Genomic DNA, 17,768 nt, shown 5'->3' with positions numbered 1-17,768 from the left:
GTTTGCATTCCCACTAGCCATGTAGGAGAGTTCCTTTTTCTCTACATCCTCGCCAACATTTGTGGTTGCTAATTTTTTTGATACAAGTCATTCTCACTAGTGTAAGATGGTATCTAATTGTGGTTTTGATTTGCATTTCCCTTATTACAAGTGATTTTGAACATTTTTTCATATGCCTGTTAGCCATTTGCATTTCCTCTTCGGAGCAATGTCTTTTTAGCTCTTCTGTTCATTTTTTGACTGGCTTGTTTACTTTGTTTTTGTTGAGTTTTGTCAGCTTTTTGTAGATCTCTGTGCTTAGTCCCCTTATCATTAGTATTGTGTGAAAATTTTTCTCCTTATCAGTAGGGTGTCTCTTTGTTTTAGTTAATGTCTCTTTTGCTATACAGAATCTCTTGAATTTGATGTAGTCCCAGATGTTTCTCTTTTCCTTCACTATCTTTGGCTATTGGTGATGTGCCTTTAAAGATGTTACTGAGGTGTATGTCATGGAGTGTTTTGCCTATTTTTTCTTCTATATATTTTGTGGTTTCAGGTCTCATGTCTTTATTCAGTTCTTTATTCCATTTTGAGGTGGTTTTTGTGCATGATGTGGGTTAGTAGTCTAGCTTCCAAATGACCTACACTTTAATTAGAAATGAACTTTGGTTGGTATCAAGCCTATTCTAAGTAGACTCACATCAGCAATAGAAAATGTACATTTCATTCAAGCCACTGGACCATCAGAATTAAACTGCATCAAAGAAAGCCATCTTCCTGCTAAGAATCTAGACACACATAGTAAGGTCCACAGTTCTGTAATGTACTATAAACGGAGAAATACAGTAAAGAGATTTCATTTGCTTTTCAAGTTATGAACAAGAAATACAAAACATCTTGCAAGAGCAATAAGTTTTAATATAAATACTTACGTCCCTCTGAGGGGAAGAGTTAGCCAACATGATGAGAGGGGAAAAGAGAAAAATAAAAAATGGGAAAGCAATGAAACAATGAAAATGGTTTATGAAGATTGCTCTAGCAAAATGGCTCATTCTTGGGACACGGCTGTGTTGCTGAATACTAACAAGTCCAAGAACCATCTATAATGAAGTCCATTTATAACTAAATTTCCAATTAGACAAGAAATAATGATCAAAACTAAGCCCAGCCATGCTTCAGAACGAGTGCTTTTTATCAGCTGGATCACAACAAAGGCTATTATGAAAGGCTACAAGCAGGAAGCAGGAAAGCCATCATTTTTACAATTCCACCTTAGCCCAGAGTAAGCCAAAGATGATAGAAAGGCAATACAAAGCCTGTCTAAGGGGAACTGTCCAAAAGAGATACCCCACTGCCAGTTAGTAAGAAAGGCCAGAACTCCAAGGAATTTATAAAAGTGAAGATGAAGCAAGCACCTAAGAAATCCAAGGATTTCCTGGCTGGTTACAGCTTCCTCAGGGAAGATCTGAAGCTCATTTAAAAATCAGGAATTGGTTTTATTTTTTTTTTTACATGCCAACATTACCACTTTTATTATTTGGAGTTACTTATAACTTGTAATGCTTTCTCTGCACACAGGTTTTTCTTGGTTGTAATTATATTCTATAAACATTTTTTCAACCTCCTTTTTTTCAAGTTACAGACATTTCTTATGTTACTACATTGTCCTCATTGCTCCTTTTGTAATAGCTACTTCCTGTCATTGTTTGCTTATGCATCCTTCTTTCTTTTCTAATATTTTTAATATTGAATTTTTTTTATAATAAATTTTATTTTTATATTCCCCATACAATTTCAACCCCCCCATTTTGACCCCAATCCCTCCCCTCCCTCCACCCACCCCCCAAAAGTGTCTCTGGTTCATAGATTTTTGTTGATTCTGATTTTCACTTTCTTATAGTTATGCATTTTCCTGGTCCCTTATTTAAGTTTTCTAGATTCCTGCTATGAGTGAGACCATCCGGTATTTTTCTTTTTCTTTCTGGCTTATTTCGCTGAGCATGATCCCTTCCAGCGCCATCCATGTTGCTGCAAATTGCATGTGTTTATCTTTTTTGAATGCTGAGTAATATTCCATGGTATATATGTACCACATCTTCTTGATCCAGTCATCTATTTTTGGGCATTTGGGCTGTTTCCAAAGCTTAGCTATTGTAAATAGTGCTGCTATAAACATAGGGGTGCAGGTGCTCTTTGGAATTGATGTTTCTGTGTCCTTTGGGTAAATACCTAGGAGTGGAATTGCTGGGTCATATGGAAGCTCTATGTTTAGTAGGTCCAGAAATCTCCACACAGCTCTCCATAGTGGTTGGACCAGTTTGCACTCCCACCAACAGTGCAGAAGAGTTCCTTTTTCTCCACACCCTCGCCAACATTTGTTGTTGCTAGTTTTTTTAATATGTGCCATTCTCACTGGTGTAAGATGGTATCTCATGGTAGTTTTGATTTGCATTTCCCTGATTACAAGTGATGTTGAACATTTTTTCATATGCCTGTTGGCCATTTGCATTTCCTCTTTGGAGAAGTTTCTTTTTAGCTCTTCTGCCCATTTTTTGACTGGATTATTTTCTTTGCTGTTGTTGAGTCTCATCAGCTCTTTGCAGATTTTTGTGATCAATCCTTTATCATTAGTGTTGTGTGCAAAAATGTTCTCCCAGTTGGTGGGGTTTCTCTTTGTTTTTGTTATTGTCTCTTTTGCTGTGCAGAAGCTCTTTAATTTGATGTAGTCCCAGCTGTTTATCTTTGCCTTCACTATCACTGCTTTGGGTGATAGGAATTGTTTTTAATTGTTTAAAAAGAAATCCTTTAAAGTAAGCCTTGAGTAGAATTTTTCTAACATACATTATATTAAAAAAATCTAGTCTGTGGTGGTTATAAATATGAATGCATTTTTAATGTGATAAAAGAAATTTTGCATCAGGGTATAGTGATACAATAATGTGGTATACTTTCAGTTTACTAGAAACTGTACAATCAAATAAGTCCTCACCTGATAAAAGAAAAAAAAAGTCACCTTGGGACATGATAAACATTCCAAGGACTTCTACCATTATTCAAATTCTTTTTGGATCTCATGATTTAAAACTGCCTTAGGGCTAGTAGCTCTAACACATCTCTGTCATTTGAAGGTAAAAGTCAAAAGGAATTCAGAGCCAAGTTTAAGAATTTGAGAAATACAGTGAGAGAACAAACTGGGTTAAACAAGCCTAGGTTACAAAAAAATCATTGTACAAACACAGAATAAGGACATTAATACTTGAACTTCTTGATGGGTTGATTTTTTTTAGTTATTCTACAAATATTTATAGATAAATATTCATAGTATGTATATTGGAGATCCTGAAGACCTCCCATATGTTAGGAGATTTGCTAGAAGGTCTTATGGGACTCGGCATATAATTGCACTCACAGCTAAGATTTCTCACAGTGATGTAGTTAGGACATATAGTGGATCTTAGGAGGAAAGACAGATGGAATCTTGAGGAATCCATGTGCTGCTTTCTCTCCCTCTCAAGAGGGTTACACAGAGCACACTTACCCCATCTATGAAAATTCAGGAATGTGTGTATATGTTTCTGCCTAGGGAAACCCAGTAGAGATTCAACACTAGAGGTTATTTATCTATCTATTTAATTTTTACTGGGAGCTAGTCATATAAACATCCTCTGCCTAGCATGTATCAAAATTCCAGACATAGAAAGCAGGTTTTTAACATACATGATACTATTTACATAGCTCAGACACAGTGAGCCCGGAAAAGTTCCCACAGTTTCCAAAAGTCAGACCAAGACCAAGCTTGCAAGCAAGCCTTCTAGGTTAACGCTTTTCTTACACACATGCCTCCTTTTGAAAGCTCTTGTTTACTTGTGACAAAAAGAAAAACAATACATCTTAGGTTGTTGTGATGTCTACAATTGACAGAAGACAAAGAAAGCTAAATATAAAGTCTATATAAAATGGGTCACCCAACTTAACTTTCAAACTTCTTTATATGATTGAGAAGAGCCTTCATGATCTGGCCCCACATAACATTTCAACCTGGTCTCTAGCTAGCGAGCTTCTGTCAAGTCATTTTGGATCCTGGATACAGGATCATGCTTTTTCATTCCCGTGTCTTTGCATATTCAATTTTTGGTTAGTTTCTCTTCTCCCTTCAGGATACAACTTGGGATCTCACTTCCTCTCGGAGCCTTCCTCAGCGCCCATTATGGGGCAAATCACTCTACTGTGGTAGTCTCCTTCCTTTCACCTCCCCAAAACAACATTTGCCACTTAGCAGTGCCACTGCCTGTGTATTTAATTACTTCTCCATCAGTCTGTAAATTCCATCAGATTAGTATCCTCAGTAATAAATATCTGTTAATGGAACCCTGGTACACCATTGGTAGGGCTGTAAATGGATACATCCACTATAGGGCCTTCAAAATTTTTTTCTACAAAACAGTACCATATGATCCAGCAATTCTATTTCTGGGAATATATCCAAAGAAACAAAAACATAAATGTTTGCATCAAAATATATAAAGCTTTTTTTGCATATATATATATGCAAAGCTTTTTTATCCATTTATATATGCATGTATATTTTTATACATGCACAGGATGTATATATTCTAATGTGTACACAATGGAATAGTCAACCATAAAAAATGAAAAATCCTACTATTTGGGACAATATCAATAGATAAAGGAATTGTGCTAAATAAGTTAGACAGAGAAAGACAAATACATATTATTTCACTTTTATGTAGACTCTAAAATTTTAAAAAAGCTTACAGAAAGAGATCAGACTTGAGGGTGGTTACCAGAGGCAGAGGGTAAAGAAGGAGGAGATGGGGGAAGACAGTCAAAAAGAAACTTTCATTACTAGGGATAAATGTACAATATGACGACTATAGCTAATGCTACTACATGATATATAGTAAATCCTGAGAATTCACATGAGAAGAATTTTTTCCTTTTCTCATCTCCCTTTTTTTGTATCTATTGGAGAAGATGGATGTTAGGCTGAATAATAATTTCACAATAGATATAAATCAAACTTTTATGCTGTCCACATTAAACTTACAAAGTGATATATGCAAATTATTTCTCAATAAAACTGGAAAAACAGCACAATAAGTTGTTGCAGCCAAAGCTACAGATAAACCAAACTAATTTATATTACTATATGTAGTACATAAAGCTTTCGATACCTATTATTTCATATGAAAAATATAAAATGCATAATTTTAAATAAATGTTCTACTTTTTGGACCAGTATACACTATTTATATGTAATCAATAAATTGTTTCAAAAATTAAAAATACATATTGTTATATAAACTTGTTAATAAAAAATTATTCAGGACTTGGCTTAATTTAGAATAAGCAAAGGGGATTCCTTACCTTTTGAATGACTGATCATTTTAAATGATGACACTATCAGCCTTTATAAAGATGTTCACTTGAGAAGTTGATACAAGTATACTCTCAGTATGCAGAGTAACTTCATAAGATCCTAAAGAAAAATACTGTGACACTCTAGCCATCGGGAACTGCTTCACATATTTTCAAGTGATACATTCTCTTGTTCCCTCTGAAATGTCTCTGTTCTGTCTGAAACTGCTAGAAGTGTCCATGTATCTATCTTTATCTATACTTCCCTCTCTCTCTTTCTATTTAACTGGCTATAATAAACTAAAAACAGGGCGAGATAGAAACCTCTAACACAAACATACACCCTACGCACAAAACACTAGGCACTCACAAAGTCACATGACAGACATGGGGAAAGAAGGAAGTATTTAAGGCAGAAACTGGCTTACTAGTCAGTGGAATAGCACTAGAAGAGATGGAGCAATCTAGGCCTTTGTCCCCTGCATGGCTACTCCTAAAGAGTCATGTTCAGCATTCAGCTATGGCTATGGCCACAGTGCGACCTCTTTCCTTTCCCATCTATCATGTTATTCTGCTGCTGTTTTAAGTGTTGTTCCATTTAGTGCTTATCATGGGAGGGTTGGTTGTTATGGTCACTAAACTATATTAAGGGTAAGGGAAGGGCCAGATAAAAGGATCCCCTGGCCAAGATCATATCTCCTTTACCCAATGATTCAGATTCTTTGTGGCTGGAGATTGAGAATGTGAATATTTTAAATATTTACCCAGGTGATTTCTTTAAAACTTGAGAGTTTTAAGAACTGGTGGACCTACTGAACAGTGTGGTATGTAAAGAAAATTGCCTAAAAGAGGAGAGCAGGACAATATCTCACAGGCATTTGGACCAAGGACACCCTCTACATTTAGCCATAAAGGGCATACAAACAAGGGACCCCTATGAAGACCAACCACTGAGCTACCCTTATAGGGTCATCTGTTAAGAAAATGACCCTAAACTCCAGGTACTAGGCTAAATTAGATCCCTTCTGCAATATCTCAAAAGTGCCATTATTTTTACAGGAAAATAACCAAAATTATTTTCTAAATTTATAACTAAAGGCCCTATAAAATCCCTGAATCTCTCTTTAAGTTGAAATTAACAAGGCCGATATTATTGTCAATATAAAGAAGTGCATAAAGATTGTTAACTTGTTTAAATTCTGAACTATGAAGAGGCTAACCAAATTTAATCATAGGGTGGATTATACTTAAGAGAAATGTCCACCCAAAGAGGTAATTGAAAAGTTAAAAGCCACACAAAGTATGGAAAGTGTTTTTGTCATAACCACAATATGGCAAGCAGCACATTACAGCAATTTGAAAGTGTAACTTTTAATGTGTTCCCAGGCAGCTTGGCTAAGACATAAACTAGAGATATTATGGGATGGTGCCCAAAGGCAGTCAATTTAAAAACACACTTTCAATGTGGCACCGACCTTCAAAATATTATTTAGCACACAATTTCAACTGTTGCTCTATGTTATATTATTAATCTCTGGGCTTTTCTTTTGGATGGGTTCCTCTAGTCACCTGAGATCCTGAGCCATGAGAGATGCCAAGGATTTGCAGGGTTCTCTAATGAAAGCCAACTCCGTCATGGGCCTTTTTTTCCCTAGGAGTCTGTGCTTCTATTTTCTCAAGAAGGTGAGTACGTATAAAATTCATAATGTTAAAAAGATAATGTTACTGAATGCAACAGGGACACAAGGAAATCCTATATACAGTATATCAGGTGAAATGGACACATGTTCCTGATCCCAAAAAGGGAATTATGAAAAATGTGACTGGGGTCATCAAGTCTTCACAGTTTGCTAATTGAAAGAAATTTCCAAAGTTGCAGAAGCACTTACAAATTTTCTAAGGGGCCTCCCTGGTGGCGCAAGGGGTTAGGATACAACCTATAAAGCTATTTGCAGCCAATGCAGCACCAGTTCGATCACCAAACAGGGAGCTACTCACATGGCTCAGCAACCTCTCCTGACTTGATCGCTGCTCCCCTCAGCAGTATATTTCAGTCAGTCTGCCTGCTCTGTTCCCCACTCCGTTTCTGGTGAATCCTCTCACCCACCACACCTCTGGCCTATACCCCAGTTCTTATATGCATAAGTAAATAAATCTTTAATTAAAAATTTTTCTAAAATGTCTCTTTCACCCTATCAAATACCCACAATGATCTTTAGGGATAAAGGACAGTGGAACCACTACTGAACAATGCCAGTATCTTCCAATGAAAGTATCTACAATAACTTCAGAAAATTACCTAGATACTGGCATTCAATTTCATTTACCTGAAGTAATTCATTTGTTCCTTGCTATGGACCAGATATTCAATTGTTTTCAGAGCATTATGGCAAAGGTTAGAAAGAAGTACTGTAGGGAAAAGCAGAATGGAGGGAACAAAAACTCACCAAGAACTTATTAACATTCATACTAAGTAGATGATATTAAAGTTTCATTTTATATATAACATGAGGTCAGAGACTACAAGTAACTGATCACTAAAATGCCATCTCTCCCAACAGAATCCAAGAATTAAAGAATTCAGTAAATAGTGAGATATAAAATCAACAGGCAAGAGACAATGGCTTTTCTATGTAGACACTACCAAGTAATTGGAAAATGCAATGGAGAAAAAGAAATACATATGAATGCTAACAAGAATCACAAAATACCAAGGAATAACTTGACAAGAAATGTAGAATTTCTATATGAAGAACAGTTAACATTTATTGAGTTGAACTAAATGCGAGGTAGCGTTCAAAGCACTTTTCATGTTATATATCACTTAATCTTCACAACAACCTTGTGATATAATACTATTATCACATGGGTAAGTTGAGGCCCTGTGAAGTTAACTACTTTCCCAATAACACAACTTGTAAAACTATAAATTGAACTCAGTCTAACTACCATTATACTTAATTACAATGACACACTATTCTGCATAAAGTCACTCAAATGTATAAAAGAAGACAGAAATAAGAACCAAAATATAAATGTCAATCATCCCTCAATCTATAAAATAGACTACCTATCATTGAAATTTAAATTATTTCAAAAGAAAAAGTTGAGAAAAGTGTGAGTGAAATCAAATTTAAACTTACAAATACTGAAGAATCTAGATCTGCTTAAAAATTCAAGCTACATTTGTGTATTTATGAGGGTTTAAATAATTTTCAGTAAAGTAATGTGTTTGTACTGCTTGAAGCCCCTCCCCTCATACCCACTCTACTGTCTTCCCCAAAGATTAATGCTCTGGACAGGGCCAGAGCTGGGCCAGCAGACAAGGAAGACTGAGTAAAGAGAGTAAAGAAACCTAATGCATGAATCCATGATTCATTGGCACATCTTACATGAAATTTCAAAATCTAAATGATAAAACTGTAATTGCATACTGGTATCTTCATAGAGAGAATTCTATGTTCTAGGAATGAAATTAAAAATGAATTACAGAATTATAATGTCATACCTGTTCTCTACATAAACTCTCTGGGTAAGCCACACTAAAGTAGAATTACAACCCTGTAGATTTTGCAGATGCCAACTTACACCACCCACACATGAGGTAATAATGGGCACGGGTTCATTTGAAAAATGTTCCACCAACCTGTTATCTTCCATTTGCTTAGTTCTACTGCACTGGCACAACACAGGACCTCTGAAGTGACTAGATTTTAGTCACCTGTACGATTGTGGATGAAGGTTACCGACAGACACCAAATAAGGAGAGAATTAATTAACTCAAAGATTTGTTTTGCACAAATGGACTACCTCAAAGGAAAAAAAAAAATGCAACTTGGGGGAGGAAAGATTTACAAAGGTTTAACATGTGAGACTTGGTACAGAACATCAGTTAATAAAAATCATCTAAGCTAATGTTGAAGAAACATCTTGTTTTCCATTATTAGTTTGCTTTCATTTTCTCAATATTCTCAATCCTTTTCTGCCTCTTTTCCAAACTCTTTTCTTTTGATTTTTACAATGTTCTTTTTCATGTTGTCTTCTTCCCTTCCAGGAAACTTGTCTAAATTTAACGTGACATAGAACTCAACGTGACTCTTCCCCTGTGATACAACCCTGGCTCCTATACCTGATTCCCTGGCACTCTTCACATACCACATGCACAGATTCTGATTAAATATATTGCATGTTAAATGAAAACTTCTGCCTCATCTGCATTCCAAAATTCTCAAATGACTAATATCTATCCATACATATTTTTAAACTTAAGTGAAAACAGGTTGCCTTTAGACTGGTATTGCCAGAGCACATGCCACCACTGCCTATATGCATGAACACAATTCTTTTTTTTTTTTAAAGATTTATTTATTTATACAAGCACTGGGTACAGTCAGAAGCACAGGAGGGTAAGAGAATTCACCAGAGCCAGAGCGGGGAGCAGAACAGGCAGAAGGACTGAAGCACACTGCTGAGGGGAGCAGCAGGCGGCAGGCGAGGTCTGAGCGCTATGTGGGACCCTCGCCAGTGACCAGGGATCAAACCGGCGCTGCAGAGGCTGCGGGCAGCTTCGCAGCCCAGCGCTCAACCACTGCGCCACCAGGGGAGGCCCATGAACACAATTCTTAGTGAAATTTTCACAAGGTAAGTATCATCTTGAAAAAAAGACCCCATCAAGGTCTGATAACTACATTGGAACCTCAACTCAAAGCAGAATGATAAAGGATTTTGATTGCTAAGTTTAAACATGATGTCAATATTCACAAGGACTACATGAAAGTTCAGTAGTTGAACTGCTCAGTAGTTCTCTTCCTGGGAATTTAAGAAAATAACTTAAAAGAATGAAAAAAATCCATTTGCATAAATATGCTTATTATAATGTTATCCATAAATAATCATTGAGACCAAAGCTACTATCCCAAGCCAGGAATAATTATGTAAATTATGAAAAATCAATTCAATATTAAAGTGATAAAGCTACTTATAAAGAAATCATTGTGAAATGAGATTCAATCAAGACTACATAACAAATCATTAATGAAAAAAGAAAAATGAGAAATTGCGCTTAAAAAATAATAGGGTGGAATAATAAGAGTAATCAACGTGATATGTAAATTCTTTTCCTTGAAATTTTTAAAATAATTGTTTCACTTTTGATTTTACAATAAAAAAGCAAGAAAGTTAATAATATCAGAAAATCTCTTCTCTAAGACCAAATAAAATCACATTTGAAAGCCTGAGTTTTCTTATCCCTATGTACAAAATTAAATTATAGAATCAGCAGGACCACACCATCTAAGACCAAAGATGCAAACCAAGGCTTGAAACTTGTTTTGGACAGATGTAGAATCACTATGTGTTTGAACATAATTCATGATGAAATTTTCATGAGGCGGGCCTCCCCGGTGGCACAGCGGTAGAGCGCTGGGTTGCGAAGCTGCCTGCAGCCTCTGCAGTGCCAGTTCGATCCCCGGCTGCTCCCCAGCCACCAGCGGAGGGTCCCACATGGTGCGCAGACCTCTCCTGCTGCCCGCTGCTCCCCTCAGCAGTGTACTTCGTCAGTCTGCCTGTTCTGCTCCCCACTCTGGCTCTGGTGAATTCTCTCACCCTCCCGTGCTTCTGGCTGTACCCAGTGCTTGTATAAATAAATAAATAAATAAATAAATAAATAAATAAATAAATAAATAAATAAATGAAATAAATCTTTAAAAAAAAAAGAAATTTTCATGAGGTAATTGTCATCTTGGAAAAAAAAAAAAGATGGCACCCAGTAGTGGCTTTAAGGGATACAATAAACACACAAAAAAATAAATGGTAAAGAAACTGCTATACTCCAAAGCTTCATTCTCTAAACTAAGATTATGTACATTGAACTTATTTAGAAGTTGAAATATCAAATCATAAATGGAAGAAAAGTCACAATAAGATCCATCTTAGACTAGAAGTTTTTTTTTTTTTCAACCCTTAGTTAAGAGGAATTAGATGTTAATGTCAGAACCTCCTGACTTCTTAAAGGAGAAAACAAAGGTGACTTCACTACCCCCAAGAGGAGGTATTGCTGCCTCATCCTGACACCATATTGATACTCATACCAGAAGCCACGAAATGTGTAGGATCCTTGGTACAGAAATTAGGTCTCCTCTTTAAAATAAATCTTCCTCATAAAATCCCATCCCTGTATTTAAAATATTTTCTTATATTTTATAAAAACTTTGAAAAATCACAGGAAACAAATCCTATGTAGTCAACATTCCAAAGTGAAATTGTACATGTCCTAGGTCCGATCCTTTTTCTTTATTGTGTAATTAACAGCTTAAATGGCTTAAGCAGCTCTGGCTTCATTAAACAATCTGGAAATAATAAGAACCTTTTCCCAAAGAATTAGTTAATTTGACAGCTGTCAAATTATTCCTCTAATAATGTATTGTTTCCTGATGTTAGTGTTAAAATGCCAAAGCATTCTGACAGATAACTGAAAATTTATGCTCAGGGTTATTAAATAGCATTAGATATTGGTTTTGGAACCAGCTGTTAAATAGAAGGGCAGGGATAGCAGGAAAAGGAGGAGACCGTAACGGAATTGCCAGAAACATTTCTAAGCCTCTTTTCGAAAATTGGCATATGAAAGTTGGCCAGAGGCTTCCCAGCATTTATACAACAGTAATTAGGCTGGAAAATTTTTTCCCAAAAGGAAACAAACAAACAAACAAATATTCATTTCAGTGTAAATTAAAAATCCCACATGTTTAAAAAAAAGAAATTCCCATGTGTGAGAATGAATGTGAAAAAGTATAAGTTAAAAAAATAAAGAAAAGATAATCTATAAATGTGTTTATCAAACAAGTAGATTTTCTAACTGGGGGACTTTATTTCACCTCAAAAGAAAAAGAAATTTTCTGTTAAGTTGGTATGCCTGACCATCTTTGTCTGAAGAATCACCATTCAGTACAATAGTAGCTAATCACATGAGGCTGCTGGGCACTTGACCAAACAGATATATGTTGTATATGTAGAAATCACACTGGATTTCAAAGTCTTAGCATGAAAAAATTGTTGATTACACCATCAATACTTTTCATATTGAAGCTGAAATTATAACATTTTATATATACTAGATTAAAAGAGCATAAGGGACTATGGTAATGGTGCATGGGTGAACTGGTGGTGTAAATTCAATGGGGACTACACCTGAGAAAAGCAAGCAAACATTGTTTAAAAAAAAAATGAACAATGATGTAAAGTATATATAAATTATTAAAAAAATAAATAAAACACTATTAAAGTTAATTTCACTTATTTCTTTTTACTTTTCTTAATGTGGTTAATGGAAAATTTGAGGTTATATATGCAGTTCATATCTATGGTTCTCACATTTCTGTTGGAATATATAAAGTAAATCACTTGGATTAATTTCCCTTAAAATCCCATCTAGCTTTAAAATTCTGACATCAAGGACCTACAGGTTCAACCTAGTAAGTTTTAAATACAAATTATTTTAGAGAAACCTTGGTGTTACAACTTTTTAATTATTTTTCCACACATCTCACCCAGCCCCTTCACTGCTTTCTCATCCTTTTCCTATGAATCCCTAACAAACAAGAGAAATGAATGCATTTATTTATTTGTGAACAGAGAGTGTGCCGTTCACAGGATCAGTTTGAACTGCCACTTGGTGACGTGCCTTTCAACTTCACACTGTACTGGTGTCCATTTTTAATGATTTATCATGAATAACAAACTCCAAGGATTACCCCAGTATTAATATTTATAAAACAGGAGCTTTGGAATTAGAGAACCTTACAGATTTTATATTCTAGTGGTCCCCAAATGTTCTGGTAGGTCTGAATCACCTTGGAATACAAAAAATACTGATTCTTAGACTTCAGCTCTGGAAGTAGGTCTGAGATGAGACAGGTTCCTCTCTATTTCCAAACAAGTTGTCCAGGATACTCAGAGGCTCAGTCAGGATTGGGAACCAGAGGTCCAGCCTAACTTACTTCATCTGGAACTGGGGTAAAATGAATTGTAGTGCTGAGGACCAATGATCTCAGACCTGGAACCAGAATTCAGGCTCCCTACTCTAGCTCACTGCCACTGTAGAGAGACATTCTGTCAAACACACATGTTACTCACTCCTCAAGAGCTCCAGTCATCAGTATGTCTTCCTTGTCAGTTTTAACATCCAACTCTGGTTCTCCAGTAAGCAGAAGTTTCAAATTATAAATAATCAGCAATGTGCCTTGTAGAAAAACAGACGTTTGGTCAATATTTGAACTAAAATAATTATTACCCATGGCACTAATACTTAATATAAGAAATTAAGCCTGCTAGAGACCAAATTTCCTCTTGTACTTCAGTAAATAAAAGCGAGGCTAAGTTCCATGATATATGTTTTATAGCAAATTCTAATCTCTGACAAATAGGGATGAGTTTCTAAAACATTGTGCTTCTTATTATTACTCAATTCATTATAAGTCTTTCACAGTGTTCTTATGCTTTGACATTCTTTTCATAACTTGCATTATGAAAGATGTTAGGAACCTCAGTCAAACTGGAATTGTAGATAAAGGTCTCACTTTCAGAACTGAATCAATGCGTGTAGAAAAAGATGAATTCTTAAAATTTGTACAAATATGAAGTACTGTTGTGGCTTTATTTGAACCTAGGATAGATGTTGGCAATTTTTTTGTGTGAAGAGCCAGGTGAAAATATTTCAGATTTTGCAGGCTGTGTGGTTTCTGCTGCAACTCAACACAGCTCAACTCTACCATTGTATTAAAACATAGAGATTACATGAATGAATGAGTGTGGCTACACTCCAAGGAAACTTTATTTATAAAAACAGGTAAGGGCTAGATTTGACCTGTGTGCCATAGTGCAGACCCTTGGTCTAAAGCATAGTTAACAAAACAAAACAAAAAAAAATAGAAATTCTTACAAAGTTGTTTATGCTATAACGATGAACAAGACTGTCAGAGAAATTAAAAGAAGCATTAATAACACTCTTTTTTGGTAGTACTGAAGCAAATGGGACAACAGGTAGAGGCCAGGAATTTGGATGGGGATCTAAATTCCTATTTTTAAATCTTGGGTCAACCATTTACTAGATAACCTCAGATGAATTTCCTGACTTCTCTGAACCTAACTTTCTTAATATATGCAATGGAGCCCAGGAGGCACACACAACATTGAGTTGCTCTGAGTATTCAGTGTGTTAATTTTTATAAAGCATTTTAAAAAGTATTCAGGAAATAGTATACACTTTATTATTACTTATATGAGTATTTCACAATTAGAACTCAACTAAGAGGTTGCACTATCCTTAAAATATATGGTATATGTGTTAACCAAGTGAACAGCTATTTAATTGTCACTTTTTCTCCTCTACGACAACAGGAAAAGGATGGCAAAAACACCTAGCTTTCATTAGAGCAGGGTTCTCTCTGCTTCTAGATATGAAAGGTGTAAATCAGAAGAAAGACTGAACACTGGCAAATGTTAGTAGACAGCACATTGAACATGTTGAGTAGAAAGTTGGTGGAGGGTGGTGGAATGCAGAAAGACCTGTTAATCTGTTAAAGAATTTCTACAAAACTTTTATTTTATTTATTTTTTTAAAAATTTATTTATTTATGCATACAAGAACTGGGGTACAGGCCACAGGTGTGGGGGTGAGAGGATTCACCAGAGACAGAGAGGGGAACAGAAGAGGCAGATTGAAATACACTGCTGAGGGGAGCAGTGGGAGAGTCAGGAGAGGTCTGCTGTGCCATGTGGGTAGCTCCCTGGCCAGCCGGGGATAGAACTCAAGCTGCAGTGGCTGCGAATACCTTCATTGGTTGTGTGTTAACCCCTTGCACCACCAGGGAGGCCCTACAAAGTTTTTATTAACTGTCATAGAAACTTCAATCTGTTACTTTACAAGTCACTTACTCTAACTAAGATGGCTTCATCTCTTCCTAGCCACTGCAATAAGCAATTCCTAACTTTACTCTCTGGTAAAGTATCTGTGAATTCCCCTAATCATCATCCTCTTATCCAGTTTCCCCACATGCATGCAAGTGCAAACCTTTCTCTCAGTGACAGGGATTTAAGAGTTATTCATGACTGAATCTCTTAAGAGAAAACTGATATGGATAAAACAAATGATTTTCCCCATGTGAAACGCCACATATTGTAAAAAGAAAAATATAAAAACATATGTATAGTATCTTTCATACGACACTAAAAACAAACATTTCCATAAAAATTTCAGAGTTTTGATGATCTTACCACATTTCCCATAGATCACATCAAACTGCTTCATCAATTCAGCATTGGTTTTAAATGGAGAATACTGATAAATTATGGACAATTCTGTTGAGAATTTTTGAAGATCATCTGTAATAGATTCTCTGGTTCTTGTTAACCATGAAGGTATTGGAACCACAACCTATAAAACAACAACATCAACAATTTTTATGAAACACACAGGTAAAATCAATCATCCTTTTATCTGATTCTAATTTAGTCCACTCTTAAGCAAAATTTCAAAACACAAAGTTGAATATTTCTATTCTAGTTTCATAAGTAACAGATGCATAATTAAATTTGTATACTCAGAGTTTTATTCTAAAATGATTCATTGTGGAATGTAAGGACAAAGGGACTTGATTTCAGCACTCTATTTAAATTAGGTGATGGAAAATGAAATAATAGTATCAGCATTTTAGAAACTGAAAAGTAGATGACAGCAAATCTGAGAAAGCCAATCCAAAGCCTATGCCAGAAAAGAGAAAACTGAGCCTGATTTATAATTCAGAATCTCTTAAAGGGACTCAGAGATCAATGGTATGAATTAACTCCGGAGGTAGGGTGATGGAAGAAGAGAGGTAGAAGTAGCATCTACATCCCAGTCTGGCAATAGTTCCTCCCCGACACCTCCACAGGGACTGGATGCTTATTCTCTGGAAGAACTGAAACAAAATGTTTCTGGATTAGAGAATGTAGCATGCATAGCTGTCAGATGGAGGGAGTGAATAAAAGCATATATATCGGATACTTGTAATTTCTCCCATTTGGCTCTCAGATGGTTACCTTTACAGGTTAACTGTGGGTTTGGTTTTTTTTTTTCCTTATCACCTTCAATATTCTTTTTTGTGAATATTGGATTCTTGGTAGTTTCACCAGTATGTGTCTCAGTGTGGGGTCACAGTACATTTAGCTAACCAGGTGTTCTTTTAGCTTCACAGTACTATATTCAGTTCCTTCCCCAAGTAAGGAAAGTTTTTCTCTGTTATTGCTTTGACTAAAGCTCTGTGTTCTCCTCTATCTCACTTCTTCTTCTGGGATATCTGTTATCCTTATGTTGCCTTTCTTAATGTAACGGGGTAATTTCTGAAGTGTTTATTTTTCTTTTTATTTTGTATTTCTCTCTCTTCTTCTACCTTGGTCTTTGTGCATTATCATCTTTGAGTTCACAGACTTAATCCTCCATTTAGTCTATTCTGTTTCCATGCTTTCTCAAGAATTTTTTTAAAGATTTATTATTTATGCATATAAGAACTGAGGTACAGGGCAGAGGTGTAGGGGGTGAGAGGATTCACCAGCAACAGAGTGGGGAACAGAAGACGCAGACTGGCTGAAATACACTGCTGAGGGGAGCAGTGGGAGAGTCAAGAGAGGTCTGCTGCGCCACGTGGGTAGCTCCCTGGCCGGCTGGGGGGATCGAACTCATGCTGCAGAGGCTGTGGATAGCTTCATAGTGCTGTGCTTAACCCCTTGCGCCACCAGGGAGGCCCTCAAGAAATTTTTGTGTCATTTATTGCGCTCTTTACATCCTGAATTTCTACTATTTTCTTACTTGAAATTTAAATTTTTATTTTATGTTTACTAATTATGTTTCTCAGGTCATTATTTATTTATATATTTTTTACATTGTTGTTCATTTTTAAATAATGTTGGCTTCCCCCACCCCTCAGGTGTAATCCCCATAGAATTTTTCACCAAAGGCCATTTTTTTTTTTTCAATTTTGTTGTTTCTCTTTAATTAGCTTTTATATATTGCTTTGACTTGCTTTTCTGTGTTTTCTTCCATCTCTTTGATTTTCTTTATTATAGCAATTTTTAACTCTATCTGAGGAAAATAATGTCTCTGGTTTGATTCTGTTCTCTCCTTATCATGTCATATTCCCTTGAGGTCTCAAGGTGCCAGGTGTTATATATATTTTTTCCTGCCCATATTGATGCCTTAGATTTCCCTACTTTTAAAAAATATTTGCAGTAAGTTAGAGTGCTTAACTAATATTACTTTTCTGGCAGGTGGCATTATTTAATTTTAGTTTTTTGGCCTTTACTGACTTTCTTAGGTGAAGAGACCTATCTTGCATTTGCTGAGTCAACAGGTGGGGAGGGACATGGAAGGAGCCTGAGGC

The 17,768-nt window shown here is 35.9% G+C and overlaps 1 protein-coding gene across 2 annotated transcripts in view; it reads right to left on the bottom strand.

The window, feature by feature from the left end:
* The window catches only part of MORC1 (MORC family CW-type zinc finger 1), a 133,021-nt gene that overhangs the window by 95,132 nt on the left and 20,121 nt on the right, over positions 1–17,768 (bottom strand). For both annotated transcript variants that reach the window (XM_054700621.1, XM_037525593.2), the window contains exons 7-8: positions 15,628–15,787; positions 13,489–13,594 (exon numbers count right to left, since the gene is read on the bottom strand). In XM_054700621.1, the coding sequence (XP_054556596.1) occupies positions 13,489–13,594; positions 15,628–15,787 (266 nt within the window). The remainder of the gene's footprint in view (positions 1–13,488; positions 13,595–15,627; positions 15,788–17,768) is intronic.

This window comes from Talpa occidentalis, unplaced genomic scaffold, assembly GCF_014898055.3.
Source record: "Talpa occidentalis isolate TD23 unplaced genomic scaffold, MPIMG_talOcc4v2.1 talOcc4.4, whole genome shotgun sequence".
NCBI classification, from domain to species: Eukaryota; Metazoa; Chordata; class Mammalia; order Eulipotyphla; family Talpidae; genus Talpa; species Talpa occidentalis.
This window is presented reverse-complemented; position numbering and strand designations above follow the sequence as displayed.